The following is a 14021-nucleotide window of genomic DNA, read 5'->3' as shown; positions in this document are numbered from 1 at the left end:
ATGCCAAAGTCAGCAATTAAAATTAATTAAAAAGTAATGATAAAGCATAAATTTCAGTTCTATAATAAAATAAAAAATGAGCAGATCCTCAAATTAACCCAGTAGCTATGGTGCTGATATCAGCAATTTGATTTATGAGGCTTAAGGTATTGTAATCATTTTTTTAAAAAAGAAGTGCACACATTCTTTCTTCAGAGAAAATTAAAATTATCCTGGGATTCAGTGCTCTGTCAATTAGAAATGAGGAGACGACCAATAAAAGACATCAAACACCAAACACACACATATTTTAAACAAAGAGAATCTATGCCGCCATGAGGCCATTTTGAGGGGAGAGATAAAAAGTTACCAGACTGATATAAGGGAATTGACAGAGGGAAGATACATTTCTGTGGAGGGTGAGGAAGGAATACAATTTTTAATCTACCAGCAATCAAGGAGATGCCCAGATGTTCTAAGGGCATTTCTTTAATCTTCTCATTGCCACTCACCAGGCAATTAACATCCAGATGGGAGCACACTGTTCTCTCTTTAGGAGTTACAGGACACATGGGGTGGAAAGGAGATGGAGCATCCAGCTCACTGCATAGCTCCTTGACCATTTCCTTCTTCTTTCACTCATCTGAGGCCAGATCACTAAAATTCACCCGCTTAAATGAATCATCACAATTCAAGAGTGATGAAATTGCTAAGAAAATTACCTTGCTGAATAATAGTTTCTTGAGGGCTGAGAATGTTGCGGTGGACATCAAATATCACCATTCCCACCTCATCCCAGGTCAGCATCCAGGTTCTCTATTTGGGATCTGACCACCCTACTCTAGCCTAGGGCTCTTGAAAAACTGGGGTTTTGCAGAAAATAAAGACATTTTAATCTTATAGTGTTTCCAAGTAGACACCCATCCACAGGATCGATTTCCAGCTTGGAGCTTCCCTGCTGAATGAACAAGATCATTTAATCACTGCATGTTAGTTTCCCTATCAGTACCACTTAAATGTTCCTTACCTATCTGGCAGGGGGTGCACGAAGCTTAATTAATGTCTTGAAGTATTTGTAGCTTCTCAAATGAAAGGTCCTATATGGAGTAAGCAGTTGTATTGCTGAAATAGCACATCCCTTTACGTTACACATAAAAATCACTCAAATTCCTTTAGTTACTAAGCCTCACAATGCAGGAAGGTAGGTAACCATTGCCTAATACATGACAACAAGTTCTGGACCACACTGAAGTTCCCGGAGCATAGTGTTATTCAATCTTCTATATTTCTGTGATATCTTACCCTACCACAAACACATCCAGTTTCTTGACCAGTTCCAAAAGTACCATTTATATGTCATAATTAAATACCAAATGGCAAAACAGGATCACAGTCAAAGAAATCCGGGAATGAAGTCAGTTCATTAGCACAAAAACTTTCCTTGCCTCAATCCATCGTGTTCACTGAGCACTTACTGTGCATGGAGCATTGTACGAAGCACTTGGAGAGCACGGTATGACAATATGACAAATTCCATGCCTGCAAGTGCCTATACATAACATTGCTGGGAGAGATACGTGATGAGAATGGATATCGGCAGGATTTCCAGCTACTGAATGATGGAATTGAAATGGGGCAAAAGAAAGCAAGAGGGAGAAATAAAATGCTTTCAAGAATGCAGTAAAATCCCATTTCAGTGACTATGGCAACTCAGCTGAATGTTGGGGGAAGTTGTGGTAGACAGACCCAAGTGACTTGCTGCAATCAAGAAAAACAACTTTTTAAATAGAAGCTTCAAGAAGATTGTGAGGCTTAGAGGTAAAAATGGAAACAACATCTAGCACTGCAAATATGCCAATACAATAAGGGACAAGCTTGGTTGTGCATGGTATAATTGCACACACCACGTGAGAAGCAGCAAGGCTCAGTGGAAAGAGAACAGGCTTGGGAGTCACAGGTCATGGGTTTTAATCCCAGCTCTGCCACTTAACAGCTGTGTGACCTTGGGCAAGTAATTTAACTTCTCTGTACCTCAGTTACCTCATCTGTAAAATGGAGATTAAGACTGTGAGCGCCACGTGGGACAACCGGATTACCTTGTATCTCCGCCAGCACTTAGAACAGTGTTTGGAACATAGTAAGTGCTTAACTAATACCATCATTATTATTATTAATGGTATTGAAACCAACAGCCCTCCATCACACCCATAGTTAAATTTTATCTCCAGTGGCATCATCTTAGAGCTACAGAAGGGCTAAATAAATACAAAAAAAATACTCTCAGATTTTTAATGGGTGGGACGGTCTGGATTTTAAGATCCATATCCAATCATTTCTCATTTTTATGGTTAATTTTATTGATCTTTAATGACTCACTCCAAACCTTCTGGGATTCAAAACAGAGTCTCCTTGACTCCACAATATTAAAGTGGCAAAGGCAAAACACACTCTCTCAAATCTTACAGCCCACTGAGGCTTCTTGCCCATCCATCATTTTTTCTACAAAAATTATTCTAAGTTTTCAAACATGAGAGGGATCTTTTTTTCCTTTCCTCTGAAGAATTCCCTTTGGTACTGAATGAAATATTGCAGTCATCTTTGCTATCCTTTGCTTGAAGATGGCATTATTGAGGGTGCCAATTTATCTATGTGTTTGGATAGCCCTGAAAAGTGATTCCACCCCTGCACATGCTTTGCCCTACATTTGTGATTTACAGCACCTAGTGTTGTTTGTTGTCTGCCTCTTAGCAATACACCTTTCTTGAAGTCTTGCTCTCCAGGAGCCACCCCATTTTGGATCGGCCCCCCACCAGCCTGATCTTGCTGCCCCAGGTCGTCCCGCAATCCAGCTATGCAGCACTTCTGTTGGTTGTGCTTCCATGATTTTAAAGGCATTGATCCTCCTTGATTTCAATCTTCCTATTTCAAAACTCATCCCACAGTAACAGCTTGCTGTCATCCATTTTCATCACCTGTCCTGCTCAGCCAAGTGGCAGAGCGAGAACCATTGCTTCAGAGCCAGTAAACTGACTAAATTCCTCAATAATAATAATAAAAATAATTAATAATAACTATGGTATTTGTTAAGCGCTAACTTTGTGCCAAACACTGTCCTAAGCACTGGGTAGATACACGGTAATCAGATTGTCCCACGTCGGGCTCACAGTCTTCATCCCCATTTTACAGATGAGGGAACTGATGCACAGAAAAATGAAGTGGGTTGCCCAAGGTCACACAGCAGACTAGTGGCGGAGCCGGGATTAGACCCCACATACTCTTACTCCCAAGCCTGTGCTCTTTCCACTAAGCTATGCTGCTTCTCAGTGTGAAGGTGATACACACAGAATTGCTCAAAAAGATCAATGTGAGATCTTCGCTGGGTCCCAGCTGTAGAAAGAGGCCAAACACCATACCAGCTTCTTGCCTTCCTGAAACCTCTATTTCCTTTCCTGCCTACAATCAGCATTCTGAAGAGTAAGAGGAAGGCCTGAACTCTATGGGAGGAGCCAGTAGGGGAATAAACAGTTCCGGCCTCACATGCCATGTTACTTTATGATGGGAAGTTTTAAATGTCTGCTCCTGGCTCCAATTGTTCCTTACCAATTGTGGTTTCACAGAACTTCTCTGCAGCGACCTCGTTGGCAATGTTGGCCCCCATCAGAACGCTGATATCGATTCCCATTTTCTCTCGAATAATGTCGGAGATCAGTTTCAGTCCCTCTGGGCCTTCATCTATTCCCTGGAACCAGAAGCAAAACAAATTCAGAGAAAAGAGTGGTAAACACAACAGAAAAGAGCACTTCACAAATGCCTCTGTGTTTAGGATGGGGCGGCCAAGCCTCATGAACTGAAGAGCTGATAACCTAACACTACTTGCCTGAGATTTTGGAGGAATGAATGTGAAGAAGAGGAGAGGGGGGTTGTCGCAAGTGGTGGTAAGCAAGACACAGCTGGGCCAAGGGCTGGTGCCAGCAAAATAATAAAGCGCAGGTATGCGAGCCACATGGCCAGTGAAGAGGAGCTACTTGAGATTCACTAGCCATTGTATGGCCACCATGAGTCCGGGCTCTTCCTTGCCATCAAAAATAAAACTGTTAAAGCAAAGAGCCGCCAAAAGAACAAAACATCAAAATAGGAGGGAAAGAATGGGGAATATTTTTTTTCTCCCTTTCCTAGAACCAAATCCCAATCTGCTTACTTTTTTAATTTGCTGCCTAACTCTTCCCTTAAGCAATGAAAAAAAAATCAATATTCAAAACCACAGACTTATTCCCAGTTTTAAGTAGCTGCTCTCTGATTCTTGACTGTATTGTGGATTTCTTTATAAAACCCCAAGATGTAGGAAATTATCCAAAATGGAAGGGAATATACCAGTTCTCATTTATTCAATCATATTTACTGAGTTCTCCCATAATGGGGGGTTGTATTCTTGTAGAATTCTGTGCTGAAAAAAATCCTCAAGTTGCATTACTCACCCTGTGTCCAATACAGTGGCAGCGTGGCTCAGTGGAAAGAGCCCGAGCTTGGGAGTCAGAGGTCATGGGTTCGAATCCCAGCTCTGCCACTTGTCAGCTGTGTGATTGTGGGCAAGTAACTTCACTTCTCAGTGCCTCAGTTACCTCATCTGTCGAATGGGGATTAAGACTGTGAGCCTCACGTGGGACAACCTGATGACCCTGGATCTACCCCAGCGCTTAGAAGAGTGCTCTGCACATAGTAAGCGCTTTAACAAATACCAACATTATCGATTAGACTGTAAGCCTGTCAAACGGCAGGGCCTGTCTCTATCTGTTGCCGACTTGTTCATTCCAAGCACTTAGTACAGTGCTCTGCACAAAGTAAGCGCTCAATAAATACTATTGAATGAATACAGTGCACATAATTGTAATTTACAGTGCACGTAAAACATCCCCTAATTTTGCTCTTACGTTCACTAAAAATCTTCAGTGAAAGCATGCATTCTGGGAGAAATGAATGTATTAATAAGCTCCTCTCCCTTGAATTAAGTGTTAGACTTACTTCACTGACAGGCAAGAGTACAGACAGAGAGGTAAAAGGCAGTGGCGGCCCAGGATTTTCCCTCTGTCACCTAGTTCCTACTGCTGCAGACAAGTCTCGTGGCTGGATTTCTCTGGGCCCAGGCCAGAATGGGGGTATTATCATTATTTTTATTATTGTTCCCATATTTGTTGAGTGCTTACTATGTGTCACTCACTGTTCTAAGCACTGGAGAAGGAAAAGGGGCCCACCCTTTACCTTCTGAGTGCAGAAACAGGTATCCCAACCTTGAGTGCTCAGTTCTCTACCATCCTGAGACACAGATCCGGGATCATAATGGACACCTAGCCAAGGGAATCATGAACCACTGGCACCAGCTCCTTGAGATGATCAAAATTGTTGCTGAATTGTACCTTCCAAGCGCTTAGTACAGTGCTCTGCAAACAGTAAGTGCTCAATAAATATAATTGAATGAATGAATGAATCACCCACCTTAGATCTTCTGTAGCTCAGTGGGGTGGGGTTGCTATTTTAGATTGGTAGAAATGACATGCATAAAATTCCAGCTGGGGTTCCCATCACGCCGGGGCTGCAGACACATGGATCTGCCTGGACGTGACCAGCTGGCAGGGGAGGGAGTGTGAGCAGTGGATTGCTGCCCCTGTTAAACCAGATAGGAGCCACATCAATCGTATTTATTGAGAGCTTACTGTGTGCAGAGCACTGGACTAAGCATTTGGTAGAGTACAAGAGTAGCAGAGTGGCATAGTGGAAAGAGCACGGGTCTTGGACTCAGAAGGTCCTGGGTTCTAATCCCAGCTCTGCTACATGTCTGCTCTGTGACCTTGGACAAGTCACTTCACTTCTCTAGGCCTCAATTACCTCATCTGTAAAATGGGGATTAAGAATGTGAGCCCCAGGTGGGACAGGGACTGTGTCCAACCTGATTAACTTGTATCTATCCCAGTACTTAGAACAGCACTTGGCACATATTAAACACTTAACAAGTACCATAATTATTATTCTTATTATTACCCTATAACAGAGGTGGTAGACACGATCCCTGCCCACAATGAGCTTACACATGGGATCTCGGATCTACTGTCGTTCTGTGAACCAGACTAGGGGTCCAGAGACCTAAAATGATAAGGAGGTGACTAGCAGGTGAAGAGCAAGAAACAGGAAAAGGATTACTGAAAGACAGAAACAAAAACAAGATAGGATATATTGCAGCAGGTTTGTTTTGAGCTCTTTTGGAGCCATCACTCTGGAATAAAAATGAAATGTGAATAACTTCCAAGAATAAAAAGGAAAAGGTCAGTAATTTCTACTAGAGACCCTGACTGCTTCCCAAGGGAGTCCAAGGAAAAAGTCACCACCACGTCCACCAGAGTCCTACTCTATTGCCACCTGAAAAAAAATGAACAAAGCAGTCTCACTGGTTATTATGGCAGAACAAGGATTAGAACCCAAGTCTTGAAAGACAAGCCCTGTCAAACATGGTATAAAGGTGACCCTACTTTCTCACACTAAAGAAACATTGGACGTACGCAAGCAGAGTAAGAGTTCTAGAATACTCCTAGCTCATTAAATTCCTCCTTCTTGTTTGCCCATGATCCCAAACCTTCTCACTGAATACCAGTAACAAAATCTTCCTTATATTTAATTCCCTCAGGATAGTATAGTAGAAACTCCTGTTTGATTTTGAAAGACTTTCTCAGAAGCATTTAGTTTCTATAGTAAGAGAAATGAGGGCCTAGCCCTAAAATCAAAGGCGTTTCAGCTTTCAAAAAGATTACTTCAGCATGATGCATTCAATGACCATTATATTAGTCTCCACATCTTAGCTTTCTCCTAAATGCTGAACAAGACTGGGTTACACACTTCTGAATTACCCAGGAAGAACCTGTTGGCACATATCTGAAAACTCCATCAATATAGTAATTGCACTGTTCAAGCCCTAACTTCCAAAAGAAAACTGTCAAGGAGCTGGAGAAAAGAGAGGTTGGCCGAGGAGGATTTCAAAAATCTCAACTTCATGAGTTGTGACCATTTCTTTAAAGGTTGGCATTTGACTTGGCATTTCTAGCATACCTTAATGAGGGTGATCCCCACAGCCTTCTTTGGTACCCGTCCAGTAATCTCATCACAAATTCTATGAATGAACTGGTGAGGGATAACAAAGACTAGCAGGTCAGCATCTTGTACGGCTTCCCCCAGATTTGGGACAGCAACCTACACAGTTGATAAGGGAAAGTGAAGTGTTAATTTCAGGATTCATTCTGCTGCCTCCAGAAAAGACTGTACTTTCTCCATATATTCATGATTACAAAATTAAACAACATCACCAAGATTCCCCTTTTGCCTATTGAAGATACACATGCCCTCATGTGCAGGATTGCACAAGATGATTTCAAGCCCATGAACTGAAGACGTGAGAATGTAAATCTCTCATCCCTGCCATGAGGTCACTGAAGCATTTGGGGCAGGAGTGGTTGGGAAGGGAAAGGGTCATGCTCAGAGACTGCTTCTCAGAATATAGTTTCGTCGGCTTGCATGACTCTGTCCAGGGGCACACCCTCAACAATAAGGTATAGTGTGGTGGCGTCTAGGATTTCTGCTACATCCAGAGGCAGCAGCTAAATCACATGGAAAACATTCATTCAAACCTTGGGTGACCTGCGTTTCTTTACACCTTTATCCATGAAATTTCTCAGAGCTGACTGTATAGTTTCAAATCAAGAAATATGAGCTCTCAAATTTGACAATACCATAGATAACTTGCTGATGATAGTCAGAACCACTTTCACCTTTCCGGGCAAAACAACTACTATACTACCTAGATGAGATAGTAACAAATCTGACTCCAGAAGATCACCTTAGCCATAATATGTCTCTCAGCAACTGAAATAATTTGAATAGTTGAGAAGCAGCTTGGCCTACTGGATAGAGCATGGGCGTGGGAGTCAGAAGAACCTGGGTTCTAATCCTGACTCCACTACGCGTCTGTTGTGTAACCTTGAGCAAGTCACCTAACTTCTCTGTGCCTGAGTTACCTCATGTGTAAAATGGGGATTAAGACTGTGAGCTCCATGTGAGATATGGACTGTGTCCAACCTGATTAGCTTGTATCTACCCCAGCACTTAGTACAGTGCTTGGCATATATAAGTACTTAAATAACCCTCTCGCCCCCAAAATATTTTCTCCACAAAAATTAGGTCCTGCAGAACTCCCTGACTTGAGAAATGAGCTAATGATCTTCTTCCTTCTATTGAGGCCTCCTGCCAAAATGCTGTTTTGCAATTGTGCACATGGATCAAAAGACCTTGAAACATTAAGGTCAATGAAGAGAGAGGGCTTCCATACAGCTTCTCCCGGAATAAGAACAGTTTAATGATGCATTATCCAAGGGGCTCCACACTTTTTTAAATTTAAAAAAGGTAAATAAAAATGAAAAAAGTGGCTTACAGAGAAAAAGCTTCCAAGAAAAATCTTCTTCCCCATTTTCCTAGAACAATATACAAAGTATCTCTTATGAAATCTGATAGTCCTAAAAGGAGTTTTCTAGATGGTGATGGGGCTAAATCTTATGGGAAGAATTGTGGTCTGATTTAAAAAAAAAATCTGGCAGGGTCTTTCTAGAATTAAAAAGCAAATTTTGGGTTTGGGCAAGGAGTTGATAAATGGGAATTCTTTATAATACTGTGCTTAGCTCAAATCTGTGGAAAAAAATAGCCCAACAAATTATTATACTTGTTTTCTAAGAGAAGTTGATGTTGGAAACACATTTAAATACAATTAGTTATCTCACTACACATTTTTTCCCTCTTCCCACTTCTTACAATAGCTCTCAGACATAGCAGTCAAATTCAGCATAATTCAGCAATTCCCTAGTAGAAATTCCAGTCTTCTAAATGGAGAAGTAAAATAAAAAAGATTCTTCACAATTCCTATTTCCAAAAGGCCCTTGAACAGGTCTCAGAAGTCAGGTTTCATGGCAAAAGTAGATCAAATTGCCATTCCAGGACTCCTCATTCAGGGAAACAAATTAAATATGCACCAAATCCCTATCACAGCCTCCACACTAGCAGTAGGGTCGTCATTTGTCCAGTTTGATCCCGGACAATCTAGGTTTCCCTATCTGCTACTGATACGGTACCGGGTCCCTTGATATTTGGTATTTCAATTTTAAATGCCCAGCCTCTTGCTTGGCTCTCCTGGCTTGGAAATGGTGTCTGTGTTTACAGGAAGCTGAGAAGGGGATCACAGCAGGTCTGGAGTACAGAAGAGGTAATAGCTTCTCTGGGCATCCTGCTTTATGTTTTGTTGATTTCTGTAAAATGTCCCATAAATTGTCACCACATGACTTTTGCATAATGCATCAAAAAGTAATATAGATCTGATGCTTCCGGGTAGGCAAAGGGATGATTAGTATTTTCGAGTACCATCAGAAGCCACCCTACATGGGGATAGCTTGGTTCCTAAGAGGAACCGGAAGAGTGGGCAGTGAAGTGAATTGTGTGCAGGATCCAGAGGAACTGGCTTGTTTCCTTGAAAGTATCACCTGGGGAGACTAACTCTGTCCCAAGAGAAGCAGCATTACCTAGTAGATAGAGCTCCAGCCTGGGAGTCAGAAGGAACTGGATTCTAATCCCAGCTCTGCCACTTGTCTGCTGTGAGACCTTGGGCAAGTCCACTTCACTTCTCTGTGCCTGTTACTTCATCTGTAAAATGGGGGTTAAGACTGGGAGCCCTATGTGGGACAGGGGTGTCCAACCTGATTAACTTGTATCTAGACCAGCACTTAGTACAGTGCCTCACATGTAAGTGCTTAATATTATTTTTTTAAAAAGCCAACCTGATCACTTATAGATCCCTCACATCAAAGGCTCCTTGAGGCATTATGGAATAAGACACATAGAGAATTCCCATTTGTTAACTTTCTTCATATCTTCTCCCTCGGTCCAACTCTAAAACAATCTGGCTACTTGAGGGGAGAGCCTAGGACAACTTACCACTCATAGCCCTCCCCTGACCTAGTTGTGCCTGTGAGGTCTTGCTCACAACCCCAAATGGAGCACTTTCAAAGACACATTGACAAAAGTGTGCAATATAAATAGTTATTACGGTCAGTCTTTGGTGAGATCAGACTATGTTCAAAACATCACAAGAACTTTTTGACAGTTGACAAGGAAATTGCAGAAAAGAAAAGCATTTCCAAGAATATTGTGTTATATTGTTCTCTCCCAAGTGCTTAATACAGTGCTCTGCACACAGCAAGCACTCAATAAACAAGATTGACTGACTGGCATCACCTTTTTGGCACCCATAAGGGCTCTCACACATGCACCATCTTCTCTCTTTCATTCATTCATTCATTCAATAGTATTTATTGAGCACTTACTATGTGCAGAGCACTGTACTAAACGCTTGGAATGAACAAGTCGGCAACAGATAGAGACAGTCCCTGCCATTTGACGGGCTTACAGTCTAATCGGGGGAGACGGACAGACGAGAACGATGGCAATAAATAGAGTCGAGGGGAAGAACATCCCGTAAAAACAATGGCGACTAAATAGAATCGAGGCGCTGTACATTTCATTAACAAAATCAATAGGGTAATGAAAATACATACAGTTGAGCGGACGAGTACAGTGCTGAGGGGATGGGAAGGGAGAGGGGGAGGAGCAGAGGGAAATGGGGGGAAAAGAGGGTTAAGCTGCGGAGAGGTGAAGGGGGGGCGGTAGAGGGAATAGAGGTAGAAGAGGAGCTCAGTCTGGGAAGGCCTCTTGGAGGAGGTGAGTTTTAAGTAGGGTTTTGAAGAGGGGAAGAGAATCAGTTTGGCGGAGGTGAGGAGGGAGGGCGTTCCGGGACCGCGGGAGGACGTGGCCCGGGGGTCGACAGCGGGATAGGCGAGACCGAGGGACGGTGAGGAGGTGGGCGGCAGAGGAGCGGAGCGTGCGGGGTGGGCGGTAGAAAGAGAGAAGGGAGGAGAGGTAGGAAGGGGCAAGGTGATGGACAGCCTTGAAGCCTAGAGTGAGGAGTTTTTGTTTGGAGCAGAGGTTGATAGGCAACCACTGGAGGTGTTTAAGAAGGGGAGTGACATGCCCAGATCATTTCTGCAGGAAGATGAGCCAGGCAGCGGAGTGAAGAATAGACGGGGCGAGAGAGGAGGAAGGGAGATCAGAGAGAAGGCTGACACAGTAGTCTAGCTGGGATATATTAGAAGAGCCTGTAACAGTAAGGTAGCCGTTTGGGTGGAGAGGAAAGGGAGGATCTTGGCGATATTGTAAAGGTGAAACCGGCAGGTCTTGGTAACGGATAGGATGCGTGGGTGAACGAGAGAGACGAGTCAAGGATGACACCGAGATCGCGGGCCATAGGGACGGGAAGGATGGTTGTGCCATCCACGGTGATAGGGAAGTCTGGGAGAGGACCGGGTTTGGGAGGGAAGATGAAGAGCTCAGTCTTGCTCATGTTGAGTTTTAGGTGGCGGGCCGACATCCAGGTGGAGACATCCTGGAGGCAGGAAGAGATGCGAGCCTCAAGGGAGGGGGAGAGGGCTGGTGGAGTGAGGAGGGGTTCATTTAGCTCCGTAGAGGTGACTTTACATTTGTAAGAAATCCATACCCCTTAATTAAGCTAATGGGAAGGTAGGCTAGGGAACTGGGAGTCTGAGGAACTATTTTGGAGTTCTCTGTATAAATTGCAAGTTTGGGGCTCTAATTTCTAACAATTTACTTTCTTGCATTCTTTTTGATTATATTTCCAATGACAATAATTTGTCAGCAGAAATGGATAATCAGAGTTCTATAGTTCTTCAAAGAACTCAGGCAGAGTCTCTTTCTGAATTTTGACCAGATTCCACAACTCTTTAATTCTTTTTGAATGCATGGTTTGGTGAAGGGGTCCTAAACCTCCCATTCTAGTTATTTTTAGCAAGGTGGGTCCTAGCTAACAAAATGCAGATTCTGTGGCTAATGGTCAAATGCCAAATTTTAGAAAAGGCCTTTGGCCCATTTCACCTTCACATTGGCATTTCCAGGAAACAGAAGAACATCTTCAGAGAGCTCTCAAGAGAATTTTCCTCAGCTTAAGTTATTTTTTAACAAAAAAAGAGGGTGAATTTTTCAGGCAGTAACCAAGGAGATCGGGCCTAGATCTTTTTCTGTTTTTAACAAATAGAATTGCTACTCAGGGCCCCTGGATGATGAATATAGGCAGGGTTCATGAATTCCAATCAAATCATCAGCAGGATGCAGTTCTGCAGTCCCTGTGTTCATCTTTCTCTTTGCCAAGGTGGCTAACCTCATTCCAATTAGCTGTCTGCATTTTCTCCACAACTGATATGTTTAAAATCCATCCTGTTAGATTTGCATTTCAACTCACCTCTTATGATTCAGGCCTTAATTCTCATTTTAATTATGAACAAAAGCACTAATTATCCTGATGCCATTCATGAGGAGGATGTGCAACCAGACAAGGTAACTCCTGATGCTAAGGGCTATGAATAGCAGAATGTCCAATTATAAGTTTTAAGTTGCCCATTCCAGCTGCTTTGCATCCTAACAATTTTACCCATCCTAACTGCATCTATGCATACAGACCATGGGCCAGAAACAAAGAAACAAAACAAAACAAAACAACCCTTGAATCTTACCACATTTTCTGGCAACTTGTGTCCAGGAAGATATTTTACATTTTCATGATCATTATTTATGATCTCTGTCAGTTTTCTTCCATTAATTGTTTCCTCAAAAACCCACATCTTCACTGTGGTGGCAAACTTCTGGAGACTCCTGACATTATTGCCAATGATTTTGGCAACAGCTGAGCCCCTTTGGAAAATAATTCAACAAGAGAGAAAATTGTTATTTTTGGGTGTGGAAGAGAAACATTAAAGTCTATTATATAATATTTGCCCTCAAGAAAGGAGAAAACACCACAAATAGCACTGAGTAAACCACAGTAGTTCTCTGCACTTAGAAGGTCAGCAAAAAAATATCCAGAACACTTCACCCTGAACTTGGAATGCTTAATCTGTTTTGTACAATGCTCACCACACAATAGGTGCTCAATAAACACAACAGAATGACTTTAGAAATTACATAATTCAAAATTGGAAATAAATATTCCTTGATTAAGTTAAACAGCACAGATTTTGTTTAAGTACATAAAGAGGTCATCTTCATCACACTCATTCATTCAATCATATTTATTGAGTGTTTACTGTGTTGCAAAGCACTGTACTAAGCATTTGGGAAAGTACAAAACAACAAACATATTCCTGCCCACAGCAAGCTCACGGTCTAGACAGGGAGACAGACAATATAAATGGATAAATAAATAAATTAGAGATATATACAGAGATATACATATGTGCTGTGGGGATGGGAGGGAGGATGTAAGTAAGAGCAGGGCAGAAGGGAGTGGGAGAAGAGGAGAGGAGAGCTTAGTCACAGAATAGCTGAGCCACAATCAAACATGATATATGCATTTTGGGGGGGAAATACTTGGTTTACATAGTTTAGCCTGTGGGTTAAACCACAACACTCTTCAAATGCTTCTAAAACTAGACGCTGTGGCCCAGAATTCTGACCCTAATTTGTGGCCCAGCCCAGGGATCCTAAAATCCAGTGGGAAGTGAGCCTGGGTAACTCCCATTCTCTCCTGGACCCCCTCCAAACTGGCTTCCGTCCCCTCCACTCTACCGAGACTGCTCTCTCTAAGGTCACCCATGACCTCCTTCTTGCCAAATCCAATGGCTCCTACTCCATTCTAATCCTCCTTGACCTCTCTGCTGCCTTTGACACTGTCGACCATCCCCTCCTCCTCCATACCTTATCTCACCTTGGCTTCACGGACTCTGTTCTCTCCTGGTTCTCCTCTTACCTCTCTGGCCGGTCATTCTCGGTCTCCTTCGCTGGAGCCTCCTCCCCCTCCCATCCTTTAACTGTTGGAGTTCCTCAAGGGTCAGTTCTTGGCCCTCTTCTGTTCTCCATTTACACTCACTCCCTCGGTGAACTCATCCGCTCTCACGGCT

At 42.8% G+C, this 14021-nt stretch overlaps 1 protein-coding gene across 1 annotated transcript in view; it reads right to left on the bottom strand.

The window, feature by feature from the left end:
* The window catches only part of GPD1L (glycerol-3-phosphate dehydrogenase 1 like), a 61530-nt gene that overhangs the window by 26841 nt on the left and 20668 nt on the right, over window positions 1–14021 (bottom strand). Inside the window, exons 2-4 of the mRNA XM_029070693.2 lie at window positions 12639–12816; window positions 7072–7212; window positions 3580–3718 (exon numbers count right to left, since the gene is read on the bottom strand). Coding sequence (XP_028926526.1) covers window positions 3580–3718; window positions 7072–7212; window positions 12639–12816 — 458 coding nt within the window. The remainder of the gene's footprint in view (window positions 1–3579; window positions 3719–7071; window positions 7213–12638; window positions 12817–14021) is intronic.

This window comes from Ornithorhynchus anatinus, chromosome 8 (genome assembly GCF_004115215.2).
Source record: "Ornithorhynchus anatinus isolate Pmale09 chromosome 8, mOrnAna1.pri.v4, whole genome shotgun sequence".
In the NCBI taxonomy this organism is placed as follows: Eukaryota; Metazoa; Chordata; class Mammalia; order Monotremata; family Ornithorhynchidae; genus Ornithorhynchus; species Ornithorhynchus anatinus.
The sequence above is the reverse complement of the archived record's forward strand: the minus strand, read 5'-3'. Positions and strand labels throughout refer to the sequence as shown.